We start from the raw sequence: 27311 nt of genomic DNA, 5'->3' as shown, positions 1-27311 counted from the left end.
GTCTAATCCATTCTATCTGCAAAGCCTAGTCTACTTATCAAATATCTAAACCTAGCAAATCCAATTGCACAAAACTTTGATAACTTTATACATCCAATTTCACCCAACCTTTTATCAATAATATTCAAATCCAGTTAGTTATAAAGCACCAAAAATTTGAGATTGTGTGGTTTTGAAAGTTGGAATCATTTCTTGAGCGCATGAACTCTTTTTTCATATGAAAATTTTCGACTACGGTGAAAATTTTGAAACAGGTCCTTCTCCCTTTTGCGTATGCAAAAAAAAAAAAACAAAGAGAAAAAAAATTCTCAGGAGGAGAGAAGGGGAGTGAACAATCGAGAGAGAGATGGATAGATGAAGGGAATGTGAAGGAGAAAGATGGTAGGGGAAGAAGACCAAAAGTTTCATGCGAGAATTTTTTAATTTAATCACTTGCATAATTATTGTGTTTCAGTGTAACAGTGATTATTTAAGTTGATAACTTAATTTACCATAAGATTAATCTAAAAACTCATATGAAAATGACCTCACAAATCGTCAAAATGAGGACCTTAGGAGAGCAGTTCTAATCGACCCATGTGTTTGGAGTCATTAGATTAAAAGAAGATCACTCCTACAAAAAATCATTCAAATTCGATATCGTTTAATCATCTTAACTCATCAAATAATGAACAGTTCATTGCGAATATATATTATTTGCAAGGGAGAATGAAGTCATCCCATAAGAAGGAATTCAAGTATTATCCATAAAATATAGTACATATATAGTCAAAACTGAAGGCTGGTTTGGAGTTGCGGTGCTTCCGGAAAAAAAGACAGAAAAAAAACAGCTTATTAAAAAAATCTGGAACACCAAATGTGTTTGGTAAAATAAAAAAATAAAAATTTGTTTGTTTTATAAAAAAAAAAATTGTTGTCAATGATAGTAGAAAAATAGGGTCTACCATGCTTCTAAAATTTTTTTTAAAGCATTTTGAACAGTCCCCACTTAATGAAAATTTCAAATGGAAAGTATACCCATGCATATTTTACAAAATTACAATTTTTGCCCCTACATTATTCTCTTTGATAATTATTATATCACATTCAACACCACATCCTTTTTAATCATTTAACATATTAATAACAGTTTTATAAAAGTTTATTAAACACTCAGACACTATTTTATTTTGTTAAAAACACTTCTACAAAAAAAAAAGTTTACCAAATATTTAACAACTTTATTTTACAGATGGTTATTCTCATTGCACAACAAAAACAATTTTTTTCAAAAAAACACAACACCAAACTAGCCCTAAACCGACTAAAACTTATCAATCATTTTTGTGGCCTAAGTACTTTTAATGAAGGGTTAAAATTCTATAAATAGATCCATTATTGCAAGTATGATGCACCAAACTTACGTTGCTTGAAAAATATCTCAAAGCTCTCTGTGTACATGGCAACCTCCAATCCAAGTGTTTGTTTGAAGCTCCTCATCGATACAAAGGGTCAACGAGTTCTCTTTGCTGAAGCTGGCAAAGACTTTGTGGATTTTCTCCTCACAATCCTGTCTTTGCCTCTTGGCACTGTCATCCGGCTCCTCTCCAAAGATGGCATGGTTGGCTCGTTAGGCAAGCTTTACGGCAGTGTCGAAAGCCTAAGCAGCACATACATGCAACCACACTTTAACAAGGAATCCCTCCTGAAACCTAAGGCAACAGCAACAATTGATGTTGGTGCTGATGTCCTTCATATGCTGACAATAGATGACTCCTCTGCTAAAAAGTCAATCTATGGTTGTACTAATTGTTGGGGCTACAGCAGCCGGCCAATTGTTGTAACCGACGACCCTAAAGCCACTTGTCCGACGTGCGGTGCAAGCATAAATACCAAGGCGACTTTTGTCCATCGATCCGAGGCTGAAGGAACAAAGTCCGGCGAGGGAGGGTATGTGAAAGGTGTTGTGACCTATATGATTATGGATGACCTGGCGGTGAAGCCTATGTCTACCATTTCAAGCGTAACCATGCTCAACACGTTCAACGTCAAGGATGTCGGTGCCCTTGAAGAGAAGGAGGTCCATCTTACCATGGAAGAGGTCTGAAAAGTACCTAATCACACCCCTTTTTTTTCTGTTCTCTCAATTTTGTGAGTCCATATTTTGCAGTCGACCTAATGTGTGATCTGAACCTTGTACGTAGGGTGTCAAATTGCTGAGGGTATCATTGCAGTCAAACTTGGTTCTGACCACCGTGTTCCTTGATAAGAATGAAGCGTGTTCATTGCAGTCAAATTGCTGAGGGTATTATTTGCACTTCAACTGCAAGTATTATGGAATGAACAGTCTGAATTTCGACGAGGTGTTTGTTTGTGTTTGTTTCTGAATGATATTTTGTTTTTGCATACCTGGTAATGTAATGTAATTAATGACCTATGTAGTTTTGGGTTTCAAACTTTTTTAGATGTTATGTAATCTAGGACTTTTAATTTGTGTGAAGGTCCCCGTCTAGATCTATTGTACTTTTGGTTTTGGATTTGGACTATGTTTTGCTATGTATTGTTATTTTAGAAGTGATACTGTCTCGTTTTGGATTTCAGTCCTTTTATGTTAAATTATCTTTTGATATAAATTATGTTCTCTTAGAGTCATATGGTTTTGCAGCTACACAATGCCCTTTTAAGTGCTGGACTATCATTCACCATACAATTACTACTAAAATATTTAAATAAAGTTAGTCTTTCATTATTGTCCTTTGGAAAAAGAAAAGTAGTCGGATCAACGTCCAAGTTGATGCATTGCTTTTCATTCAAATCCCACCACTACATGTCCACTTTCTTATTTACAAAGTTTGAAAAGAAAAGAAAAACACAATTTAATAATTCAACTGAAATAATACAAAATGAAAACTAATGAAAATGATTTGAAATTTTTGAGTTTTAATGATAAGAACAAAATAAAGGGTAAAGTGAATAATATCATGATTGACTTTTTAGTGTAAAAATATGATTTTTCGTTAAAGTGAACAATACCATGGATTTTTCGTTAAAGCTCCTTGCTTTTCGTACAAAGCTCATGCAAACTCATCAATTTAAATTACAGCCACGACAACAGAGTAGAACAAGCGAGTGTGATCTAACATCATATTTTTGTGATTTAGAGCATTCTTAATGAAAATTTTAGACCTATATTTTTACATTTAAATTTTTAAAAAATGCCAGTTTGGGTGTTGGAACCAAATTAGTGCACTGTCGTGAGTGGTGGAGGCAAAAATCCGAGTAACATGTAAAAGAGCAAACAACTGTGAGCAACAGCCTAAGATGCAAGGGTGTGCCGGCCAAAGGCTCTCCGATAATCAAGTTGGTAAGCAAGTATAAGACTCAAGTAGTGGGTAAGAGAATTAGAGTGCGATGATTGTGTTATCAGAGACAAACTCTAGATGAGTGTATTTATACCAGTCTGGAGAGAGACATTTTTAGGATAGAATCCTCGTGCTAAGCTGGAAGAATCCTAGAAGATATCTAAAAGTAGATATTGCGTCCTCTTTAGGAATGTGATTAGTTGCGGTGCACACCAACTTTTAGATTGGAGGAACTCCAAGATACATAGAGGATTTGGTTGATTTTGTGTTGGATCATACCCTGTTATCTTGCGGAACAAGAATGGTCATTTTCGGCGAAGTCGCTCGGATTTCGCTCACTGCTCAGGAACAAGATGATAATGACACAAGCTTGAGTAAACCCTAATGCACAATCACTGCATTGTTTATTGCAGTTAGTTTTAAGAATCAAAACAAGAACATGCATACTAACCTGTAGGGGCAAGTGTTCTATACGGAAAATCACAATTTATACCGAGTGGAGGGACCAACCTGTTTGTCTATATCTTTTGGCAACTGCCTCCTCCCATTAAGGAGGTAGTGCCTTGCAGTTTGTTATCAATTATCTGATTATTAAGTTCAAACTATACTTAATTAATGATATTTCCGTCCAATATGGTTATTTAATAATTAATATCCAGACATTATAACCCTAGTGAAGTCCTATAGTTATCATAACTCATCTTAGTTAGCTCATGCTTCTTACAATGTTTGATGAGCTCACATAAGGAACTCTACATTCTCGCACATGAGTGAGATCAAACATGCTCAACAGTATTGCATTTGCTTGGATAAAAGTGATCACTGAGTTACTTTAACTAATCGACTTCGACAATTAACCAAAATATCATACTTGCAGGACTCAAGAAATCATGATATCAAATTCTTGCATCAGTCCATAGTCACATACTCATACAATATATTGTAGATATTGTCATCGAGAAAACATAAATTGGGATCAAAATAGTATATTAATATGTAAACTCCCACATTTTTGGTCCAAATATATCATGAATATCTCATTCATATTAACTTTGCAAAGATTTACTTCATATAATTAACATGTTCAGAAATTGTACATTGCATAATAGATGAAACAAATCAACTCAGTTCATTTCTTAGCATGTAATATAACAAAAAAATAGTAAGGTTTTCATTCTTAAGTAACTTACATCCATATTAATAATGATCCAGTGAAGGCTGCAATCCCATTTTCAAGACATGTTTGTTGAAGACTATGACATTCAGGGCTTAGTTAATGGATCTGCAATCGTGTCATGAGTACTGATGTGTTCAATCTATATGACTCCTTCCCTCACTTTGTCTTGCACCTTCAAATATTTGATGTCCATCAATTTCGAAGCCTCTGACCTCTTCTTGTTCTTTGCAAAGAAGACTGCTGCAGTGTTATCATAGAAAATCTTCACTGGTCTCTCCATACTTATTACAATTTTCATGTGATAGATCAAATTCTTCATCCAATTCCCTTGTCTCATTGCTTGAAAACATCCTATAGATTCTGATTCCATGATTAACACTGCCCTATTGCTTTTTACTTCTCCAAGATATTGCCCCCTCCAACAAACATGAAAATGTAGCCACTAGTAGACATTCTTTCATCTACACAACCTCCCAAATCAGCATCAGTGTAACAAATCAATTTTAAGTTATCAACATGACTGTAACACAGTACATACGGATGTGTCTTCTTCAAGTACCTAAGAACTTTCTTCGAAACTTCCCAAAGGTTTCTTTTACTAATTTTCATTTTAAGGTTTTGATAAGTTGATATTATACTATATATTTTACCCTATACTTAGTGTTAATTTATTGGTTATTTTGTGTGAACTTTGATACTTTGTTATGTATTTTCAATGTAGGACATTCGACTTCCTCTTAAGAAAAAAGTGACCAAACATATGAATTTTTGAGTGATTCCAATTGGAGGATGTTCATGATCTTTCAAGATGATTGTATCAAAGTTTCAAAATTTTCTACCATGCCATTTGACCGTGACAATGAAATAAAGGCCCAGCTCGCATCTTTCCCATATTGACGTTTTTGAACGTTTTGGGTATTTTGGAGGTCAAGATGGCATATTTTGAGGAAGATTCCTTCAAATTATGTGTTGGGAACGACTTAAGCTTTCAAAAGAGACATTTTGGGACCAAATCGGCATTGATTTGGTCGGTCAAAAGTCTTATTTTTCTAGAAGTCCGAATTTCAGTTTAAATAGGAAACCTTTTATTTTCTAGTTATCTTATTCTATTATGTTTCTTTGTTTTATTCTAAGACTTTTTTTAGGTAGGGTTTTATTTTGTATTAGTATAAATAAATTAAGCTTTTTATCTATTAGAGTTTGAAGAAAGGGAGATGGAGAACACAATACTTTGGCTTTAGAGAGCTTTCGACAATTCAAGTTTATTTTCAATGTATTTTCTATCTATGTTTTGAATAATATTTTATTTTATGATTGTTAGTAACTAATTTCGTTTGCTAGGGTGAGGCCATGAACCGTAGCAAGAATATGTAGTTTCTTTTCAATTTGCTTATGATATTATGCATGCAAGTTTTGAATTGTTAATCACCGTGTTTGAAACTATCTAATTGTCTGGATGATTGGCTACCATTAGGATATTTAGAAAACTAATTTGATGCAATTTTGGCCGAGGGTTGTTCCTAAAATTGACTAAGCCTTCTTGTGGTTAATATGTGTAATTTCTTAGGATGGACAAGAAGTCTTAAGGGTTGCATGATTTTTCAAAAGGTTTTCACATAACTTAACTAGTCTTCCATGTTCACATTCGATCTGGACGTCACGAATGGGTTGCATGTTAGATATATGTTCTATGTTGGAGGTTCCAAGTAGGACGTACTTTAGGAAAACCTAACCTTCAAAATATGCATTTGTAATTCATAAGTAATTGGAAGAACTACGTAGGATTGTTAAGATGACGGCGGAACCCTAGTGTGACAACCCGTTCCAAATTTTACGTTTTTATTTTATTTTAAAAGCGTGAATTTACGAAATTGCCCTAGAGGTAAGGACTTTGACTTCCGTTGACCATCGACTTGAGAGATGTGGGACTTATTCTTTTAGCATATACTCGTAGTACTCATTGGTACGAACGTATAGACGAAAGCCGTTTGCGAGTCCGGATTATAACGATATAGTTACGGACGTTCGAAATTGGTTATTCAAGGTTTAGTGTTTATTTAAATTAAATCCCCACTTTGTGGGGGAAGCCCAATCAGAAATGGAGGGAGTAAAAGAAAAAAAAAAAAAAAAAAAAAAAAAAAAAAAAAGAAGAAGAAAAGGAAGTGGTTCCCGTCCACCCGCACCCACCGCGGGTCCATTTTCCAAGGCCGATTCCGGCCAACTCCGGTGGAGTTTTTCGATGCCACCACCACCATCTTGAAGCTCTCATTCCCCTCTACAAAACCCACCTAAGAACCACCTTGATTAACCATGGTATGGGGTGGTTTGAGGCCACGGAAGTTGACGAAAATCAATGGTGCTCTGGCCACCCTTTTCGATTTTCCGGCAAATCGGCAAAGCGATGGCCGATGCCACCATTTGGGCTTTGTAGCCCATCATTCCAGGAGCAAAACCCAACCAACCTTGACCCCGTTGGACCACCGTAGACGACGAATCGACGTCGGGAAGTTTTAGGCACCCGCCGGCTTTGTGGGCAAAATTGACCATCTTCCGTCCACTTTTGGACTTCGTCGCAGGTATGAACGTTGCTCCACTCACTGAGATCTTCATTTCTATGAAGTTTGAGAATTTTTGGAAATAGTTAGATTTTCCAGCGAGTCGGGACGGCCGACCGCCACCCGCGGCGGCGCATGCGGCGGCGCGTGGCCAGTGGGCCACCAATGCTATTTTTAGGCTATGTCAAATGTCTTGAATTCAGTTTTGTCATTTGAATGACGTAGGTTGATAGTTGGAACCTAAATTCGTTACGATACGTTACTTGATAAAAATGTGAATCAATGATCCAACCGTTGGATCGTCACCAAAATTGGATACATTATAATACGTAATATTTAAAGATCATAGGAATTTATGGATCGGGAATCCGACTTACGGATCTTCCTGAATTGGATTTGTAAGTTAGTAAAATAAATGTTCACGACCACTTGTTTTAGGCAATTGGCGGAGATTTGACCGTTGGATCGTAATGAAATTTTAATATGTTATTCTAGAAACATATTGTGGATTGTTGGGAGTTGCGGATTGGAAATCTGATATGCGAATCTTCCAGGTCAAGTTTACAGGGTTGTAAACCCTACCGTCGATCAAAGATCGACGGTTGACTTGTGGTCAATGGGTCTCAAACTATTTTAGAATGTCGTTGAGGTTGTGTTTTATGTGAGTTACGTATTCTTCGGATAAGAGTTCTGAGATGTGATTTGATAATTGGTCACAATGACCAATCATTCAGGATGTCTCGATGTGTGCGCTAGAGAATCATAGCGTGGACTCCAGGTGAGTGGATCTTTTCCTTTTTATCGTACATATTGTTGAGAGTTCTATCGGCACTTTTAAATTGATTAGGTATATTACCTTCGTATAATTATTGTGAATGCTTGAAGTACCTATATGAACTACGAATGACTTGATCCCTATCTAGGGTACGTAGGCAATCTAACGAGACATTAGATGCAGCCATAAAATATTTGAGACAAAAGCCTTGCTTAGGAAATTGAGTAATTCGAAGGAAATTGGTAAAGGCAAGTTTTAGTTTTATGAATTAGTTTGTTAAATTAGTGTTAATTGGGTTGTCATGGATAATTATCCTTAAAAATAAGTAGTTTGGGAGTAGGGCGTTATTGATTGTACACTTCTCACTGTATTGTTTATAATTGAAAATGCTACGACATGGTTGAGTATTAGATTGCATCATGGTATATCCATATGTATATTACTTGCATATAATTATTGGGAATGCTTTCAAGTGCAAGGTGAACTCAGGACACCCAGGTAAGTTCAGGTGAGTTTATGGTATTAGTTGAATCGATTGAGTTATAGCATGACTACAGTTATGTGTTAGGCAACTTCGATACTGTCGTACTGGTTGCCATGAGTTCCACATGTTATATTGAGATGCATTGAGAGCTCATAAACCTGCACCCCGGTGTTAGTGCTCCCGCCCGTGGCCAGGGCACAGTCCTTCACGTGATGTTCACCTCCCGCACCTTACGCTCACCTTGGATTCAAGGTAGGTGCACAGTCCTGTCGTACAGACCACTTTAGGTGGTTCCGACTCGTAGGTGACCCGCGATTATTCGCCCAGTCTTCACGTGATCGTAGCACTTGAGCGTATTTATTTACACCCAGTCCTGTCGTACAGACCACTTTAAGTGGTTCCGACTCGTGTGCAGGTATACTTATTGAGCTATTGGCTAGCCAGGATTGATGAGATATGGATAAGTCGTACAGGTCACTATAGGTGACTCCGATTTATATGCTAGCCATGATTGATGAGATATGGATAAGTTGTACAGGTCACTATAGGTGACTCCGACTTATATGCTAGCCATGATTGATGAGATATGGATAAGTCGTACAGGTCACTATAGGTGACTCCAACTTATATGCTAGCCAGGATTGATGAGATATGGATAAGTCGTACAGGTCACTATAGGTGACTCCGACTTATATGCTAGCCATGATTGATGAGATATGGATAAGTTGTACATGTCATTTTAGATGACTCTGACTGATATATCACTTTGTATTGATTTAGTTCATTTGGCCTACTTATTAATGTATGGTGGAGTTGATGGCAAACCGTGGTTTTGGTCATTTCTGAGTATGGTTTGGATATATGTATATATGTTGTACTGTCTTATGGAAAACGATACGGGTTTTACATTTAGGGGCATTACTTTTAAAGAGGTAATAACTTTGGGAAGCTTGGTTTTATTGCTTACTCACACCTTTTGTTTGGTGCCCTCCAGGTTTTAGCTGCTGAGTTTGTATCGACAAGAATATGTGGCGAATCTTAGTATTGATGGATATTTCTGAGGGTATGATTCTTACCCACACTATTGTACCTTACTTATGCTCTGACATCGCGTGTGAAATGGGTTCGCTCACACTCGTAGCGCACTCTGGTACTTAGACACTTTTAGATTCAAATTTATTCACTTTTTATACACTATCACATTTTATGGCTTCGTCACCTTCCAGGTGTCAGCCAGCACAGCTCGATTCAGGGTCCAAGTGGACTTTCTGGGTCGGTGTGTGTCACCTAGTGCTTAAATAGATTTACAAAACTATTTTCTTTTCTTTTATGTACTTTGTCAATTTAGTTAATTGTTTTTAATTTAATTCGTTTTTAATATTTTAGCTTATAAAATCATACTTTTTCAAACCTTGTTTTCAAATAATTGATTAAGATTTGGTTTTACATAAATTTTTCATTCAATCCTTATGGAAAACAATCTAGCTAGCACCAACTATACTACGATTACCTTGTACTCTTGCAAATATTTTAAATGTTTGTATCCCTACTTTTGCAGGTGGTAAAAATCTCCATCAAGAAATTGGCGCCGCTGCTATGGATTGTTTTAAATAATTTGTGTTTATCATATTCTTAGTTAATTATTTTTAGGTTACAATTTGTGCAACAATGGAATTTATTCCTCCTCCTTAATTCAATATACAACCAGGATGACTGCCCTTATGGGTCAACTCTGCAGAATGGAGTTTTTTATGAATTTAAACCTACAAATTGTGCACTTTGTTGTTTGAAGACTCATGACAGTGTCCTGAGAGGAAATATTTTACAAATTATGTCCAGGGGAGCATATCAATATGAGAAACGATTCAAAAAGCAGTTGGAACAATCCCTATTCAAAGTTCTACATTCTAAGTTTGAAAAAACATCTTGAGCAGTATTTTGAGCAATTTAATGTGCCACAAAAGCTTTCGGTGGAGGAAAAATTCTCTAAATTGTTGAAATCAACTGAGTTGTATATAGAAATAACCAATCAAGGATTTCATATTCAAGCAGTAAACTGTGGGGGAAGCTATGATGATCAAGAGGTTGGTGTAGGAATCGAGGAGCCATCTACCTATTATTCATGCCCAAAGAAGAAAACAGCTGATCCTGAAATCCCGACAAAATAGCTACCCAATTTTGTGTGCCACCAGCACTTTTTCCATAAAGGCTGCAGGAAGACATCAGTATTAATGTGTTGAGGGAGTTTCATACAAATTCAGCATTAAGCTGTCACATGGTCAACTTTTCAACCAACTAAACGATTTGGATACAGGGCAAATGGTTGTTGATGGGAAAATTTTAGTTGCTGTACTAGATAGTGCACCAACACAACCGATCATACTTGACGGTATTCGGTGAAGGTTATACAAGCAGACTATGATCCACAAGGAAACAAAGAGAAAGCTTAATGGCAACCCAATTCTTCGTCAAGAAATTCAACCAATGGAAAAATTGTGGGTGTTAAATACAAGGTTTAAGTCAATTCGGTGGAGACATCAACCGCTTTGTAAAGGGCCCTATTTGCTTACAAAAATTCATTCACAAGGAAATGTGGACATCAAGGCTTCAACCAATGAATTCAGATGCACAGTTGACAATTATCAAGTCACTCCGTACCTACTATTAGCCTATGATGCTGCCAAGGAATGATTGACTCTAAAAGAACAAATCACGTGATCACCAGATTCTTCAAATTTGTTTAACTATAGACGTTAACCAAAGCGCTAATTGAGAGGCAACCCAATTACTCTAACTTTTTTCTTCTTTACGTCGTCGATTTTATTTTCTTCCTTTTATTTATTATCACAACAATAAAAAAAAATTAAAAAAATCAGAAAATTGAAAAACACAAAAACAAGAAATGTTTTTTTTTTCAATCAGTATTTTATTTTGGGTTTTATTCTAATCAAATTTTTAATGTGTGATCTTTGCAAGTTGCATTTGGAGGCAATCCAATCTTAAATTCCACCGCGTGCAATCAACATTCATTCGACTGAATCATGCATTCAGCAAAATTCATTCATCCATCTTAGTACATTCATCAACATTTTATCAAAGTTAGAAATTTAAAAAAGGAATGCGAACTGGAGTCTTGAGTTTCAGAAATCTTACGATGGGTTTGCAAAGATGACTATGTACTACTTGGAAACCCCTTTCGCTCGCTCACTCTCATATTTCATAAGAATACTGTTTTACATATAAGTTTGGGTTTGGTCCAGGCAACACAGAGGGGAGCACATTCATCAAGTCAATACGCAGATTGACCTCATGCACGAATTTTTGAGCTCATGCGTTCATCATTAGGAGACATGCAAAATAAATTCAGTCATACATGAACACAGAGAAAATTTTCAAAGGACAGTATACTGATGCATCACATTATACACAGATCCAACGACTAACTTTCACAGATTCAGATCAAAAAACTGTTGGAACTCAAAGAAAATGGCAGAAAGCTTTTGTACGTGTATAGTCTGATAACACTAAAAACCTGAAGGAATGTCCTTGTTTATTGAATGAAACTTGTGGCTGTTAAATAGCCTTACAATGCAATGAAATAGGAAATAACAACCCACGATTTACATGGCCTAAGATCGTGGTGCATGACTAAGTCAGAAATAGAAAGATAAGCTTGTCCTTCAAGAATAGGAGAGATTATTTGCATGGTTAGAAACTGATCCCTAGAAATAAGGAACCCTAACCCTAACGGGAGACTTCAAATATTTTAACATCCTCCCTTAAACTGAATATTATTGATAATCAGTTTATCCCTGGGTATTTGCAGACACCCATTGCTTCTCGCATCTTTGCAAACACTTCTAACTTCAATGGTTTAGTCATAACATCTGCAATCTGCTCCTGGGTTGAACACTGTTTGAGCTCCACTACTCCATGCATTACTGGATTTTTCGAGAGTTTGATGGTTGAGATGTTATCACAGTACACGACAGTAGGTTCAGACTGCTCACAAGTTAGGCTTTTCATAATCCTCTTTAGCCAAACAACTTGACACTCACTTGAAGTTGCAGCGATAAACTCAGCTTTGATAGTGGAAAGAGTAACCACTGGTTGCTTCTTTGAGGACCAAGATACTGCACTTGAATTCACCATGAAGACATATCCTGATGTACTTTTTCTGTCATCCTGATCTCCTACATAGTCACTGTCTGTGTAGCCAAAAAGCTTTTCATCTCCTCCCTTCCTATAAAACACCCCAAAACTGGATGTTCCCTTCACATACCTTAGAATCCTCTTTGCTGCCTTCAAGTGAGTCTCCGTGGGGCGTTCCATATACCTACTGATTAAGCTTACAACAAACATCAGGTCAGGGCATGTGGCTGTAAGGTACATAAGACTTCCCACCAGTTGCTTGTAAAGAGTACCATCGACTCCTACTCATTCTTCATCCCTTGTGAGTTTGAAACCAGGAATCACTGGATTTTGAACCGAGTTGCACTGATCCATGTTGAATCTTTCAAGGACCTCGTAAGCATATTTTCGTTGGCTTATAAAAACCTCATCTTTCTTCTGCAACACTTCAATCCCCAGAAAATATCTCATTTTTCCGAGATCAGTCATGTCAAATTCAACCATCATGGACTTCTTAGATTGTTCAATCATAACTCCATCGTTCCCAGTGTATATAAGATCATCAACATCCAAACAAATAATCAATATTTTACCTCCATTTGCTGTTTTAGTGAACAACGTGTGCTCATGAGGACATTTGTTAAAGCCTTCTTTGACAAAATATGATTCTATGCGATTGTACCAAGCTCGGGGAGCTTGTTTGAGTCCATATAGTGCTTTCTTGAGTCGATAGACTTTTGATTCTTCTCCCTTCTGTACGTAACCTGGTGGTTGATCAACAAACACTTGTTCACTGATTTCGCCATGCAGGAATGCTGATTTGACGTCAAGTTAGTATATCAACCAACCTTTCTGTGCAGCAAGTGAAAGCACTATGCGAATTGTGTCCAAGCGAGCCATCAGTGCAAATACTTCTGCATAATCCACTTCATACTGTTGACTGTACCCTTTCGCCACTAGCCGTGCATTGTACTTGTCTACTTCCCCATGCTCATTGAGTTTGGTTTTGAAAATCCATTTCACTCCAATAGATCTTCCTCCTGATGGCAGATAGTTAATTCCCACGTCTCATTTTTCTCTATTGCCTTGATTTCTTGATCCATTGCTTGCCTTTATTTCTCACTTTTCACTGCTTCTTCATACATCATCGAATCACCATTAGTGAATAAGGTTAGATGAGCTATATTCACATTTTCTTCATTAGAGAGACCTTGACCAGTCTCATAATCTCTCATCCATGCAGGAGGTCTTCGTGTTCATCCTTCTAGGAGTGAGGTGACATTTGAAGTGTCTTTTTCGAAAGAACCACTGCTGTTGGACCTATGTTCTTCTAGTTCTTCAGCTGTCTCAGAACCATTTTCATTGTTTTCTTCTTCTGTACTTGCTTCTTCATCAACTTCCCATTCTAAATCAGCCAATATGGTTTGCTTGTAGGCCTCATCCCAACTTCATTCTTAGTCTTCTTCAAAGACCACATCTCTGCTAACAATTATCTTGGAAGATATAGGATCAAACAATCTATAAGCTTTAGATTCGTCACTTACCCCCATAAATATGCATTTGAGACTTTTGGCTTCAAGTTTCACTCTTTTGTTGTCAGGTATGTGAACATGTGAAATACAACCGAAGACTCTGAAGTGCTTCGCTGATGGTTTGAGACCCTGCCACACCTCTTTAGGTGTTTTGCTTTTCACGGCAATGGTTGGACTTTTGTTTAGCACATGTACTGTCCAATTCACAGCTTCAGGCCAAAAAGTTTTAGGAATTTTCTTCTCTATCAGCATGTTTCGTACCATATTCATTATGGTCCGATTTTTCCTCTCAGCAACACCGTTTTGCTGCAGAATGTATGCAGCAGTTAATTGTTTGTGTATCCCATTCTCATTGCAAAAGTTTGTGAACTCTTGTGATGTGAATTCACCCCCTTGATCTGTTCTCAAACCTCGAATGAATGCTCCAGTTTCCTTCTCCACCCTAGCTTTATAGGTTTTGAAGGTAGCAAAAGCTTCTGATTTCTCTATCAAAAAATAAACCCAGTTTTTTCTACTATAATCATCAATAAAGGTGATTAAATACCTTTTGTTGCTGTTCGAGGTTGGGTTGATCAGACCACAGATGTCGGCATGCACCAACTGAAAAACTTTGGAAGCCCTCCATATGCTTTCTTTTGGGAATGGATCTTGCTGAATGGTTTTGAACTGAGGTAACCCTTCCACCATCTTCTTTTGTTGAAGTACTTTGAGTTCATTCCAACTCAGGTGCCCATATCGACGGTGCCAAAGAGTGGCCTGATCTGTGGTTAGAGAGGAGAAGCACTTTGTCTCATTTGGTGGTGGGTAGTGAGCAACCACGATAAACATTCTGTTAGGAGTCATTTTAGTTTCAATGATGAACCCCCTTTCAGGGTGAAATATCTTACATTTGTCTTGTTGAATGAGCACAGTGAGCCCTTTTTCTTGCAACTACCCAATACTTAACATATTGTTCTTCAGTTCGGGTACAAAGAAAACTCCCATGATCACATGAACTATCCCTGTTACCTCTACTTGAATCGTGTCTTTACCTTGAACAATAAGACTCGAGTCATTTCCCATCTTTACTGATTCCTTGAAACTGCTATCAAGATCAACAAAAATGTCTTTCTTGCCGCTCATATAGTTGCTACACCCAGAGTCAAGAAACCAGATGTGTTCAGTTCCAACTTTTTTGAAATTGACATGTGCCATCAACAACATCTCCTCTTTTGTTTCTGCATAGTTTGCCTTTGGATCCCATGCTTTCTTTGGGCATTCGCACTGAAAGTGTCCCAACTCATGACAGTTATAACATTCAAGGGTCGATTTATCAAACCCAGATCTGCCCCTTCCTCTTCCTCTTCCTCTTCCACGATAGTTACTGCAACCTCCAGCTCGTCCTCTTTGTTGAGTCCTAGATGTGATTTGCAGCGCTTGTTCCTCCACTACAACATGGCGACTAATCTGTTGTTTATGCACCAACAAACTGCTTTGAAGCTCATCGATGGACAAAGCATCCAGATCATTTGATTTCTCAATAGAACATACAACATAGTCATATTTTGGAATCATAGACCTTAAGATCTTCTCTATGATCACCACATCCTCCATGTGCTCTCCGTGAATCCTCATATTGTTGGCAATGACTAGAGTTTGTCCAAAATAGTCATTGACAGATTCTCCAGCCTTCATGTGCAACACTTCAAACTCCTTTCGAAGAGCCTGCAGTTGAGCACGTTTGACACGTGCTGTTCCTTGATATTTTTGCTTCAAGGAATCCCAGATGTCCTTTGCAGTGTCGTTCTTCAATATGGTCTCTAAGATTGAACGATCGATGGCTTGAAACAAATAGTTTTTGCACTTCAAGTCTTTCAGCTTCTGATCATCAATCATCTTCTTCTGTGCTTCACTTGAGTTAGCTCTCTCTGCTGCTGCAGTGACTCCTGTTTCCACCAGGTTCCAATACTCTTTGGAACGTAGAAAGTTTTCCATTAGCATACTCCAGTGATCATAGTGTCCATCAAACCACGGAATCGCAAGTTGCACAAAGCTGCCTTCGGACGTCATATCTTTGTTCCTCCACACTAGTTCCTATGTAGCAGGTTTTGATCAGGCCCCGTGGTAGGGCTCTGATACCAGATGTTGGAAGTCAGAGAAAATGGCAGAAAGCTTTCGTACGTGTATAGTCTGATAACACTAGAAACCTGAGAGAATGTCCTTGTTTATTGAATGAAACTTTTGGCTGTTAAATAACCTTACAATGCAATGAAATAGGAAATAACAACCCACGATTTACATGGCCTAAGATCGTGGTGCATGACTAAGTCAAAAATAGAAAGATAAGCTTGTCCCTCAAGAATAGGAGAGATTATTTGCATGGTTAGAAACTAATCCCCAGAAATAAGGAACCCTAACCCTAACGGCTAGGAGACTTCAAATATTTTAACAGAAACAATGGAATAAGTTTGGGGGTTGTCGGCTATTTACCTTCCTTTTGGATCGAAAAATCATAGACTCTGCCAAAACATTTCTTCCTCATATTGGCGCTTGAATCAAAGATCGCCATGGCTGGGTTCGGTTTTTGACAAAGATGGAAATGAACAGAGATACAGCTATGGAGGCACGGCTGAGTATTTGTTTTTGAGGTTGAGCTATGGCCGAGGAATGATGAGATCATGGTGAAGTATGTTTTGGACCATGAGATTCATTGGAGGATTTGAGTTTGGGGCATGGATTTGATTTTTGAGAGAGATATGGCCCCGGGCTCGAGGAATGAGCATCCGAGTAGGCTTTAACAAGCTGGCTAGGACGTTTTGGTTTTAGGCTTGGTAATCAAATGGGTTGTTTCATCTTTTGCTGGAATGAGCCACATCATGGCACATTTGCTTCTTGTCCAGCAGTGCAACAGCTTCATTTTCAAGCCCAGGTAATATCTTTCTTTTTCCTCGGTTTTGTTCAGCATTTTCGCTTTCATTATTATACTATATTTTTCTTTATTTCAGTTTTTAATCTATTCTCTAGCTAGTTATTAGTTTAAGTCTATTTTATTTTCGACACCTTGAGGACATTGTGTGATTTAAGTTTAGGGGTGGGAAAGTAAAAAATCTTAGATTTTTCATTTTTTTTGAGAGTCCGTTTAAATTTTTCATTTTAAGTTAATATCCATAGTTAATTTTAAATGTTAGAACAAATGGACATGGTGAAAATTAATGCCACAATAGAGTCTTTTCTATTTATCGTTACTTAAACCCTAATTCATGCGTTGTACTTTGAAAATTTGCACATTCATATCAACATGGTTTGTGGGGAGTGAGATTAAAGCACTTGCTTTTTGTCTAGTTAATTTTTAATTTTTGTTATAAATAAAGTAAAGATAGTTATTGTTTAAAGTAATAATTGTTCCACCCGAGACTTTGCTCAGTAACTGGGCCAGTCCTGTCTAATCAGCAGTGATTCTTGCGTAAAACGGTTGAGTTTTGGCATGGAGCAGGGTGGTTATTGGTTCCATAGCCTTTTCAACTCGAGTTAGTAAGTCCTTAGGGGTGCTCTACACCTAGTGCCCTAAAGCCCTAGTGGTTTAGGAATCATTGATCTAAAGCTCGTTACATGGGTTGGATCAAAAGCTTAAGGAAACTAACATTGCACAACCACTATTGTTACTGGAAAAAACTATGAAAAAAAAAAGAAAGAAAGAGAAAAATCGAAAAAAAATATATATATTTATGTTAAAGTTAGTATGTGTGAAATAAAGAGGTTGAGTAGTAAGGATTTTAGTCGAGTCTCCCTAATCATGTGGGTTCATTTTACATCAAAGGAAGTTTATGAATTCTTTTCTAATTGATTCTAAATGGCTTAGCCTCTATGGTGGGATTAGTAGGAACTTTTGGAAAGATGTTCTAATTTTTAACGTTTTCTATGGATTGCAGTTTGAAGATGAAAATTTTGTCGTAGTTAAGTCTTGTTTAAGTTCGTAGTTTGTTAGCTTTGTTTTTGTTTTCTAGTTTTGTTTTGCTTGAGGACAAGCAAAAATCTAAGTTTGGGGGTATGTGTGTGACAACCCGTTCCAAATTTTACGTTTTTATTTTATTATAAAAGCGTGAATTTACTAAATTACCCTAGAGGCAAGGACTTTGACTTCCGTTGACCATCGACTTGAGAGATGTGGGACTTATTCTTTAAGCATATCCTCGTAGTACTCTTTGGTACGAACGTATAGGCGAAAGCCGTTTGCGCGTCCGGATTATAACGGTATAGTTACGGACGTTCGAAATTGGTTATTCAAGGTTTAGTGTGTATTTAAATTAAACCCCCACTTTGTGGGAGAAGCCCAAAATCAGAAACGGAGGGAGGAAAAAAAAAAAAAAAAAAAAAAAAAAAAAGAGAGCTTCCCGTGCACCCATACCCGCGCCACCACTAGACCATCTTCCAAGGCCGATTCCGGCCAACTCCGGTGGATTTTTTCGATGCCACCACCACCATCTTGAAGCTCTCATTCCCCTCTACAAAACCCACCCAAGAACCACCTTGATTGACCATGGTATGAGGCGGTTTGAGGCCACGAAAGTTGACGAAAATCAATGGTGCTCCGGCCACCCTTTTCGATTTTCCGGCAAATCACCAAAGCAATGGCCGATTCCACCACTTGGGCTTTGTAGCCCATCATCCCAGGAGCAAAACCCAACCAACCTTGACCCCGTTGGACCACCGTAGACGACGAATCGACGTCGGGAAGTTTTAGGCATCCGCCGGCTTCGTGGGCAAAATTGACCATCTTCCGTCCACTTTTGGACTTCATGGCAGGTATGAAAGTTGCTCCACTCACTGAGATCTTCATTTCTGTGAAGTTTGAGAATTTTTGGAAATAGTTGGATTTTCCGGCGAGTCGGGGCGGCCGACCGCCACCCGCGGCGGCGCGTGCGGCGGCGCGTGGCCAGTGGGCCGCCAATGCTATTTTTAGGCTATGCCAAATGTCTTGAATTCAGTTTTGTCATTTGAATGACGTAGGTTGATAGTTGGAACCTAAATTCGTTACGATACGTTACTTGATAAAAATGTGAATCGATGATCCGACCGTTGGATCGTCACCAAAATGGGATATATTATAATACGTAATATTTAAAGATTATAGGAATTTACAGATCGGGAATCCGACTTACGGATCTTCCTGAATTGGATTTGTAAGTTAGTAAAATAAATGTCCATGGCCACTTGTTTTAGGCAATTGGCGGAGATCTGACCGTTGGATCGTAATGAAATTTTAGTATGTTATTCTTGAAACATATTGTGGATCGTTGGGAGTTGCGGATTGGAAATCTGATATGCGGATCTTCCGGGTCAAGTTATACAGGGTTGTAAACCCTACCGTCGATCTTTGATCGACGGTTGACTTGTGGTCAATGGGTATCAAACTATTTTAGAATGTCGTTAAGGTTGTGTTTTATGTGAATTACGTACTCTTCGGATAAGAGTTCTGAGATGTGATTTGATAATTGGTCACAGGGACCAATCATTCAGGACGCCTCGATGTGTGCGCTAGAGAATCATAGCGTGGACTCCAAGTAAGTGGATCTTTTCCTTTTTATCGTACATATTATTGAGAGTTCTATCGGCACTTTTAAATTGATTAGGTATATTACTTTCATATATAATTATTGTGAATGCTTGAAGTACGATATGAACTACGAATGGCTTGATCCCTATTTAGGGTACGTAGGCAGTCTAACGAGACGTTAGATGCAGCCATAAAATATTTGAGACCAAAGCCTTACTTGGGAAATTGAGTAAGGCGAAGGAAATTGGTAAAGGCAAGTTTTAGTTTTATGAATTAGTTAGCTAAATTAGTGTTAATTGGGTCGTCATGGATAATTATCCCTGAAAATAAGTAGTTTGGGAGTAATGCGTTATTGATTGTACACTTCTCACTGTATTGTTTATAATTGAACATGCTACGACATGGTTGAGTGTTAGATTGCATCATAGTATATCAATATGTATATTACTTGCATATAATTATTGGGAATGCTTTCAAGTGCAAAGGTGAACTCAGGACACCCAGGTAAGTTCAGGTGAGTTTATGGTACTAGTTGAATCGATTGCGTTATAGCACGACTACAGTTATGTGTTAGGCAACTTCGATACTGTCGTACTGGTTGCCATGAGTTCCACATGTTATATTGAGATGCATTGAGAGCTCATAAACCTGCACCCCGGTGTTAGTGCTCCCGCCCGTGGCCAAGGCACAGTCCTTCACGTGATGTTCACCTCCCGCACCTTATGCTCACCTTGGATTCAAGGTAGGTGCACAGTCCTGTCGTACAGACCACTTTAGGTGGTTCCGACTCGTAGGTGACCCGCGATTATTCGCCCAGTCTTCACGTGATCGTAGCACTTGGGCTTATTTATTTACACCCAGTCCTGTCGTACAGACCACTTTAGGTGGTTCCGACTCGTGTGCAGGTATACTTATTGAGCTATATGCTAGCCATGATTGATGAGATATGGATAAGTCGTACAAGTCACTAGAGGTGACTCTGACTTATATGCTAGCCAGGATTGATGAGATATGGATAAGTCGTATAGGTCACTAGAGATGACTCCGACTTATATGCTAGCCAGGATTGATAAGATATGGATAAGTCGTACAGGTCACTATAGGTGACTCCGACTTATATGCTAGCCAGGATTGATAAGATATGGATAAGTCGTACAGGTCACTATAGGTGACTCCGACTTATATGCTAGCCAGGATTGATGAGATATGGATAAGTCGTATAGGTCACTAGAGGTGACTCCGATTTATATGCTAGCCAGGATTGATAAGATATGGATAAGTCGTACAGGTCACTAGAGGTGACTTCGACTTATATGCTAGCCATGATTGATGAGATACGGATAAGTTGTACATGTCATTTTAGATGACTCTGACTGATATATCATTTTGTATTGATTTAGTTCATTTGGCCTACTTATTAATGTATGGTGGAGTTAATGGCAAACCGTGGTTTTGGTCATTTCTGAGTATGGTTTGGATATATGTATATATGTTGTACTGTCTTATGGAAAACGATACGGGTTTTACATTAGGGCATTACTTTTAGAGAGGTAATAACTTTGGGAAGCTTGGTTTTATTGCTTACTCACACCTTCTGTTTGGTGCCCTCCAGGTTTTAGCTGCTGAGTTCGTATTGACAACAATCTGTGGTGAATCTTAGTATTAATGGATATTTTTGAGGGTATGATTCTTACCCATACTACTGTACCTTACTTATGCTCTGACATCGCGTGTGAAATGGGTTCGCTCCCACTCGTAGCGCACTCTGGTACTTAGACACTTTTAGATTCAAATTTATTCACTTTTTGTACACTATCACATTTTATGGCTTCGTCACCTTCCAGGTGTCGGCCAGCACAGCTCGATTCAGGGTCCAAGTGGACTTTCTGGGTCGGGGTGTGTCATGTGAATGAGTCGATATTATACTATATATCTACCTTATTCTTAGTATTAATTTAGGGGCTTTTAGATCTAGGTCCAAAAATATAGATGATTTTTAGGAGTGAGTCCAGTTATCTAATTACATGTTTTTATTTCTTTTATACTCATTTTATATATTTTTTAAATATTAAAAATCAATTAAAATCTTCTAATATTATGCATTTTTCAACTCCAAAAAATCTAATTAATATCTTATAACAAAAAAAACTAATATACTAACATAAACTATCTACAAAACATTCTACCTTAACTCAAGAAACAAATATATGAATGTATATTATACCTGTAAGCGAGATATGAAACTTAATTAAAAGGTAGGAAAAAAATATAATATACCTACAAGCAAGACACATAAGTCTGTGACACGTTAATTATAAAAAAGAATCTGTCATATATATATATATATACACATAAAAATAATTAACTTGTGATATAGGTTGATTATAAAAATTAAAAATAAAATCTACGAATGGGGTTTAAAGCAAGAGGAAGAACAAGAAATAACAAAATATATAAATAAAAAGAAATAATCAAAGAGATAATTAGGAAGAATTTTTATTTTTATAATAAATCTTATCATTGAATAGATCATTATTGATAATAAAATAATTAAATTTAAGGAATTGGACTTATTTTAATAAATTGGATTATTCCTACTATTGGCTAAAAAAATTGGACTTATATCAAGTTTTCCCATTAATTTATTGGTTATTTTGTGTGACTTTGATACTTTGTTATGTATTTTCAATGTAGGACATTCGACTTCCTCTTAAGCAAAAAGTGACCATACGGATAAATTGTCGTGCGATTCCAATTGGATGACGTTCGTTAGTCTTTCAAGATGATTGTATCAAAGTTTTAGATTTTTCTACCATGCCGTTTGACCGTGGCAATGATATAAAGGCCCAGCGCTCAACTTTTCTAGATTGACGTTTTTGGACGTTTTGGGAATTTTGGAGATCAATATGACATATTTTGAGAAAGATTCATTTTGAGTATTTGTTGGGGACAACTTAAGCTTTCAAAAGCAACCTTTTGGGACCAAATCGGAATTGATTTGGTTGGTCAAAAGTCTGATTTTTTTAGAAGTCTGAATTTCAGTTTAAATAGAAAACCATTTATTTCCTAGTTATCTTATTCTATTATGTTTCCTTGTTTTATTCTAAGAATTTTTTAGGTAGGGTTTTATTTTGTATTAGTATAAATAAATCTTTTTAGCCATTAGGGTTTGAAGAAAGGGAGGTGGAGAACATAATACTTTGGCTTTAGAAAGCTTTTGACGATTCAAGTTTATTTTCAAGGTGTTTTCTATCTATGTTTTTAATAATATTTTATTTTATAATTGTTAGTAACTAATTTCGTTAGGACGAGGTCACGAGCCTTAGCAAGAATATGTAGTTTCTTTCAATTTGCTTATGATATTATGCATGCAAGTTTTGAATTGTTAATCACCGTGTCTGAAACTATCTAATTGCATGTCTTGATGATTTACCACCATTAGGATATTTAAAAAACTAATTTGATGCCATGTTCCCATGATTTGATTTACCCTAATAACCACATAGTAAAATAGTTTTTTTTTTATTTACAAAATTAAAAAAAAAAAAAAAAAAAAACAATTGTCGTGGTCAATAAAATATATTATTAGAAAACTGCTATTGATACTTCGAAAATACAGTCATATTAGAATAACCACATTGTGTCGAGAGTAGGCATAAAATATTTTTGGTAAGAATGGTAGGTGAGCTAGGGAAAGGTACTTAACTGTTTCTAAAAATAATCAGAAAATTAAAAGGGTTTTAAGGGGTCCATGTATCATTAGTTTCACCTACACTTAAGCAAAAGGCAACCCTAGCTTACTATTGCACTTTAATCGTGTCCTACAATGCCACTAAACTCAATTAGTATATGACTAAATTGTTATTCGTGCTACAAAAACGAATATATCAATCGAGAAGAAGCATAACTTTAGCATCAAATTAAGGCACATGTATAGAAAATTAAACAAAATAAGAAGTTATTTCTACACCTAAGAAAACCAGAGAGAGAGAGAGAGAGAGAGAGAGAGAGAAACGTACGTTGAAGATGAGGGTCTTGTTGGTAGCTTCCCATGCCAAACCTCCTCTGAAATGAATGGTCCAAACCAACACCAACACCAAAGCCAAAGCCGCAACCCCAAGCGTGTGTACCACAAACGTGAACGCTACCGCCGGTACCTTTAACGCCATCTCTTTGTCTCTTCTTATTTTGATTTTACATCCAAAATAAAACATAATATTGTGGGATTCTGCTAAATAATTAGTAATGTTAGTTTGAAACAATTGGATTTCACTCAAAACAGATCATTTGTCTGCATTTTCGCTTCTAGTGTAGGGTTTGATCCAGTGTACTTTTGTATTTGGACTGTTTGGCTAGCTATGTTCTCGCTTCAAGCATCATTTCTGTTTCACTACTCGAAATGGTCTGAAGCTCCTTATCGACTGAAGGCACCAGAAAGTTGTGTTTGCCGAAGCTTGCAAATACTGTTGTCACTCTCCCTTCTTTTGGCGCTCTTTAAAGCTCTTGTATACTTTTTGGGGTGTGCTATCCACACATCTCATTTTACTTCTCACACATCCTTTGATAATTTCTGTTCATTGATCTTTTTCAATTCATCCGATTTAACGACCGAAAATTAAAAAGGTGTGTGAGAAATAAAATAAGGTGTGTTGATATCATGCTCCTACTTTTTTTGTAAGGTCTATTATTTATTTTCTTCGTGAAATATATGGTTCAACATTGTCGTTTAAGATAGGACGGGTGTTCTAGAGAGTTCGTGCAGACAGCAGATCTATAACACACCAAAGTTTGTGAACTAGCTAATTTGACACAGTATCCCATTTATGTATTCTAGATTGATAAAAATTTTATGTTGTGCATTTTTTTAAGAGTTTGAAATTGCTTAAGGAATCATTGCAATCAAAGACGGTTCTCACCGATATCTTCCTCGGGGGGAAGATAACATGCATTCAAAGACAGTTCTCCTTTCACCAATTTGTCGGTTTAGTTGAACAAAGGTTTCTTTTACTAATCTTAATTTAAGGTTTCTTTCACTAATCTTAGTCCACCCATGGTTTCTAAAGATATTGTGCGTTGGGTTGTGTTTTGACGAAAAACCTAAAATGAATGCATGCTTGAGTCAAATTCAAGTTCAAATAGCCTAACACGAAATCATATTTGAACTAGACTTGTTTATAGTTAACTTGATATAATTCACACCCAACTTTGGTTAAACTTAATAGTAATAAGTTTGTCAGAGCTTAAAACTTATAAATGAAGACAACTACAAGTCTTTTAACAGAAAATTCTCAATGTGTCGAGAATACGACATCAAGTATCATAATATAATTAGTTAAAAAATATTTTTATTAAATTTTCAACTAATTATATTAGTACACTTGATATACGAACCTTACTTCGACCATAAGATAAAAGTGAGTCCTTCATTATTTTCCTTTAGAAAAAGAAAAGTTGTGGAAAAAGATAGTGGAATCGGCGTCCAAGCACAATCAGTCTTGCTTTTCGTACAAATTCAACCTCTAATATTTTACCACTACATGTTTCCCTTCACTTTCTTATTTTTACAAAAGTTTGAAAAGAAAAATAAACATAATTTAATGATCCAATTGATTAATGCAAAAGTCTTTGCCTTTCGTAAAAAGCTCAAGCATACTCATCAATTAAAATTTCAGCGACGACAACAAAGTAGAATAAATGAGTGTGATTTAACATCCAATTTTTGTGATATAGAGGATTCTCAATGCATAATCTATATTTTTCTTAACAAACGATATTATCTACATTAAAAAAATAAGGAAGTGAGCTAAATCTCACAATGGGCTAGCAATAATGTGGTTCAAATTTTTCTTTGACGAGAATCGAACTTAAGACCTCTCATTTGAAAGTGAAGAGGAATACCACACATATTTTTATATTTAAATTTAAAAAAGTGGCCACTTTGAGGTTTTGGTTTTTTGATCAATTAGGAGTTAATCCCAGTGGCAGCTTAGGCCGATTTTTGGAACGTTTTTATACTTTTTTTATAGAATTATTATCTCAATAGTCAGATGATCGTTGTATTAAATATATATATATATATATATATATATATTCACATGAATTCTATCTGACTATCACATAGTGATTATATTTTATATACATAAGTATTGTAGCCAATCCCTAAAATAGAATATATAATACTTGCATTCCCTATTTGTGAATACTGTACCTTGACCGATAAAATCAACAATCAGAATTGTTCAATCACTCATCAAATAAATGAACGATTCATCATGAATATATTACTTAATATCTACGCCTTCAATTTGTTCTATGCATTTGAATGACTAAATGGTCTTTGATTGAAATGATCTTTTGTAAAGTCATCTTTAAACGAAAACTAAGAAATTGAACAATTTTGATTATAAAATTTTTACAATCAAAATATGTCATTCGCAAAGAGGAAATGAGCTCATGCTCATCCCAAAAAAAGTATACAGGTATTTATCCAATAAAATATAGTACACTACAGACGTATAGCCAAAAGTGAACTGACTAAAACTTGTCAATCAATTTTGTGGCCTAAGTTTTAGCTAATTCAGATTTGTTAGTAATTTTTAATGAAGGGTTGAACTTCTATAAATAGGTCCATTATTGCAAGTATGATGCACTAAACTTTAGTTGCTTGAAAAATATACTCATCCAAAACTCTCTGTGTGCATGGCAAACCCCAAGCCAAGTATTTGCTTGAAGCTCCTTGTCGACACAAAGCGTTAACGAGTTCTCTTTGCTGAAGCTGGCAAAGACTTTGTGGACTTTCTCTTCACACTCCTGTCTTTGCCCATTGGCACTGTCATCGGGCTCCTTTCCAAAGATGGCATGGTTGGCTCGTTAGGCAAACTTTACGGCAGTGTCAAGAGCCTAAGCAGCATATACATGCAACCTTACTTTAACAAGGAATCCCTCCTGAAATCTAAGGCAACAGCAGCGATTGGTGTTGGTGCCGATGTCCTTCATATGCTGATGATAAACGACTCCACTGCTGAAAAGTCATTCTATTATTGTGATTGTCTTAGTCGCCGCCAACAATTTTACTACAACGGATCCAGTGGAAATCCAACCGTTGTAACGGACAACCCTAAAGCCATTTGTCCACACTGCATTTCAAGCATAAATACCAAGGCGACTTTTGTCCATGGATCCGCTGCTGAAAGAGGAACGTCCGGCGAGGGAGGGTATGTGAAAGGTGTTGTCACGTATATGATTATGGATGACCTGGAAGTGCAGCCTATGTCTACCATTTCAAGCATAACCATGCTTAACAGGTTCAACGTCAGGGATGTCGGTGCCCTTGAAGAGAAGGTGGTCCATCTTACCATGGAAGAGGTCCGAAATGTACCTAATTACATCTGTTTTTTTTTTTCCTCTCTCAATTTTGTGAGTCCATATTTTTCCGTCGATCTAATGTGTGATCTGATTCTTGTACGTAGGGTCTCAAATTGCTGAGGGCATCGTTGCACTCAAACTTGGTCCTGACCACCGTGTTCCTTGGTACGAAGGAAGCGTGAACACCTCAACTTTATTTGCATTTCAACTGCAAGTATTGTGGAATGGACAGTCTGAATCTTCTAGGAGGTGTTTGTTTCTGAATGATATTTTGTTTTGCATATCTAGTAATGTAATGTAATAACCTACGTAGTTTAGGGTTCCAAACTTTTTAGATGTTATGTAATGACCTACGTTTAAGGTTTAAACATAGGAGAGATGTTTTGACGAACCTAATAAATATATTTCTTATTTTAAA

The 27311-nt window shown here is 36.8% G+C and overlaps 1 protein-coding gene, 1 long non-coding RNA gene and 1 pseudogene across 6 annotated transcripts; all 3 read left to right on the top strand.

The window, feature by feature from the left end:
• The first annotated feature begins 1366 nt into the window (after positions 1-1366).
• On the top strand, positions 1367-27311 carry LOC137720579 (uncharacterized). 4 transcript variants are annotated; one of them, XR_011066541.2, is made up of 3 exons: positions 1384-2089; positions 2184-2260; positions 27075-27311. XR_011066541.2 is itself a non-coding variant. In XM_068459670.2 (3 exons), coding segments are annotated over exons 1-3 (720 nt in total). In that variant the 5' UTR covers positions 1384-1438; the 3' UTR covers positions 27076-27311. The 4 variants fall into 4 exon arrangements, 3 of the variants coding, with proteins under 3 accessions (XP_068315770.1, XP_068315771.1, XP_068315772.1); XM_068459670.2 differs by having other exon boundaries at positions 1384-2080; XM_068459669.2 differs by lacking the exon at positions 27075-27311 and having other exon boundaries at positions 1367-2080; positions 2184-2579.
• LOC148699057 (uncharacterized) lies at positions 18139-21341 on the top strand. Its single transcript, XR_015963192.1, has 3 exons — positions 18139-18777; positions 19477-19535; positions 21141-21341. It is a non-coding gene; the product is annotated as an uncharacterized LOC148699057 (long non-coding RNA).
• Positions 26194-27311, top strand: LOC148699056 (uncharacterized; annotated as a pseudogene). The gene is made up of 2 exons (XR_015963196.1): positions 26194-26893; positions 26998-27311. The product of XR_015963196.1 is annotated as an uncharacterized LOC148699056 (transcript).

This window comes from Pyrus communis, chromosome 1 (genome assembly GCF_041283825.1).
Source record: "Pyrus communis isolate YQ-2024b chromosome 1, ASM4128382v1, whole genome shotgun sequence".
Classification (NCBI taxonomy): domain Eukaryota; kingdom Viridiplantae; phylum Streptophyta; class Magnoliopsida; order Rosales; family Rosaceae; genus Pyrus; species Pyrus communis.
The sequence above is the reverse complement of the archived record's forward strand: the minus strand, read 5'-3'. Positions and strand labels throughout refer to the sequence as shown.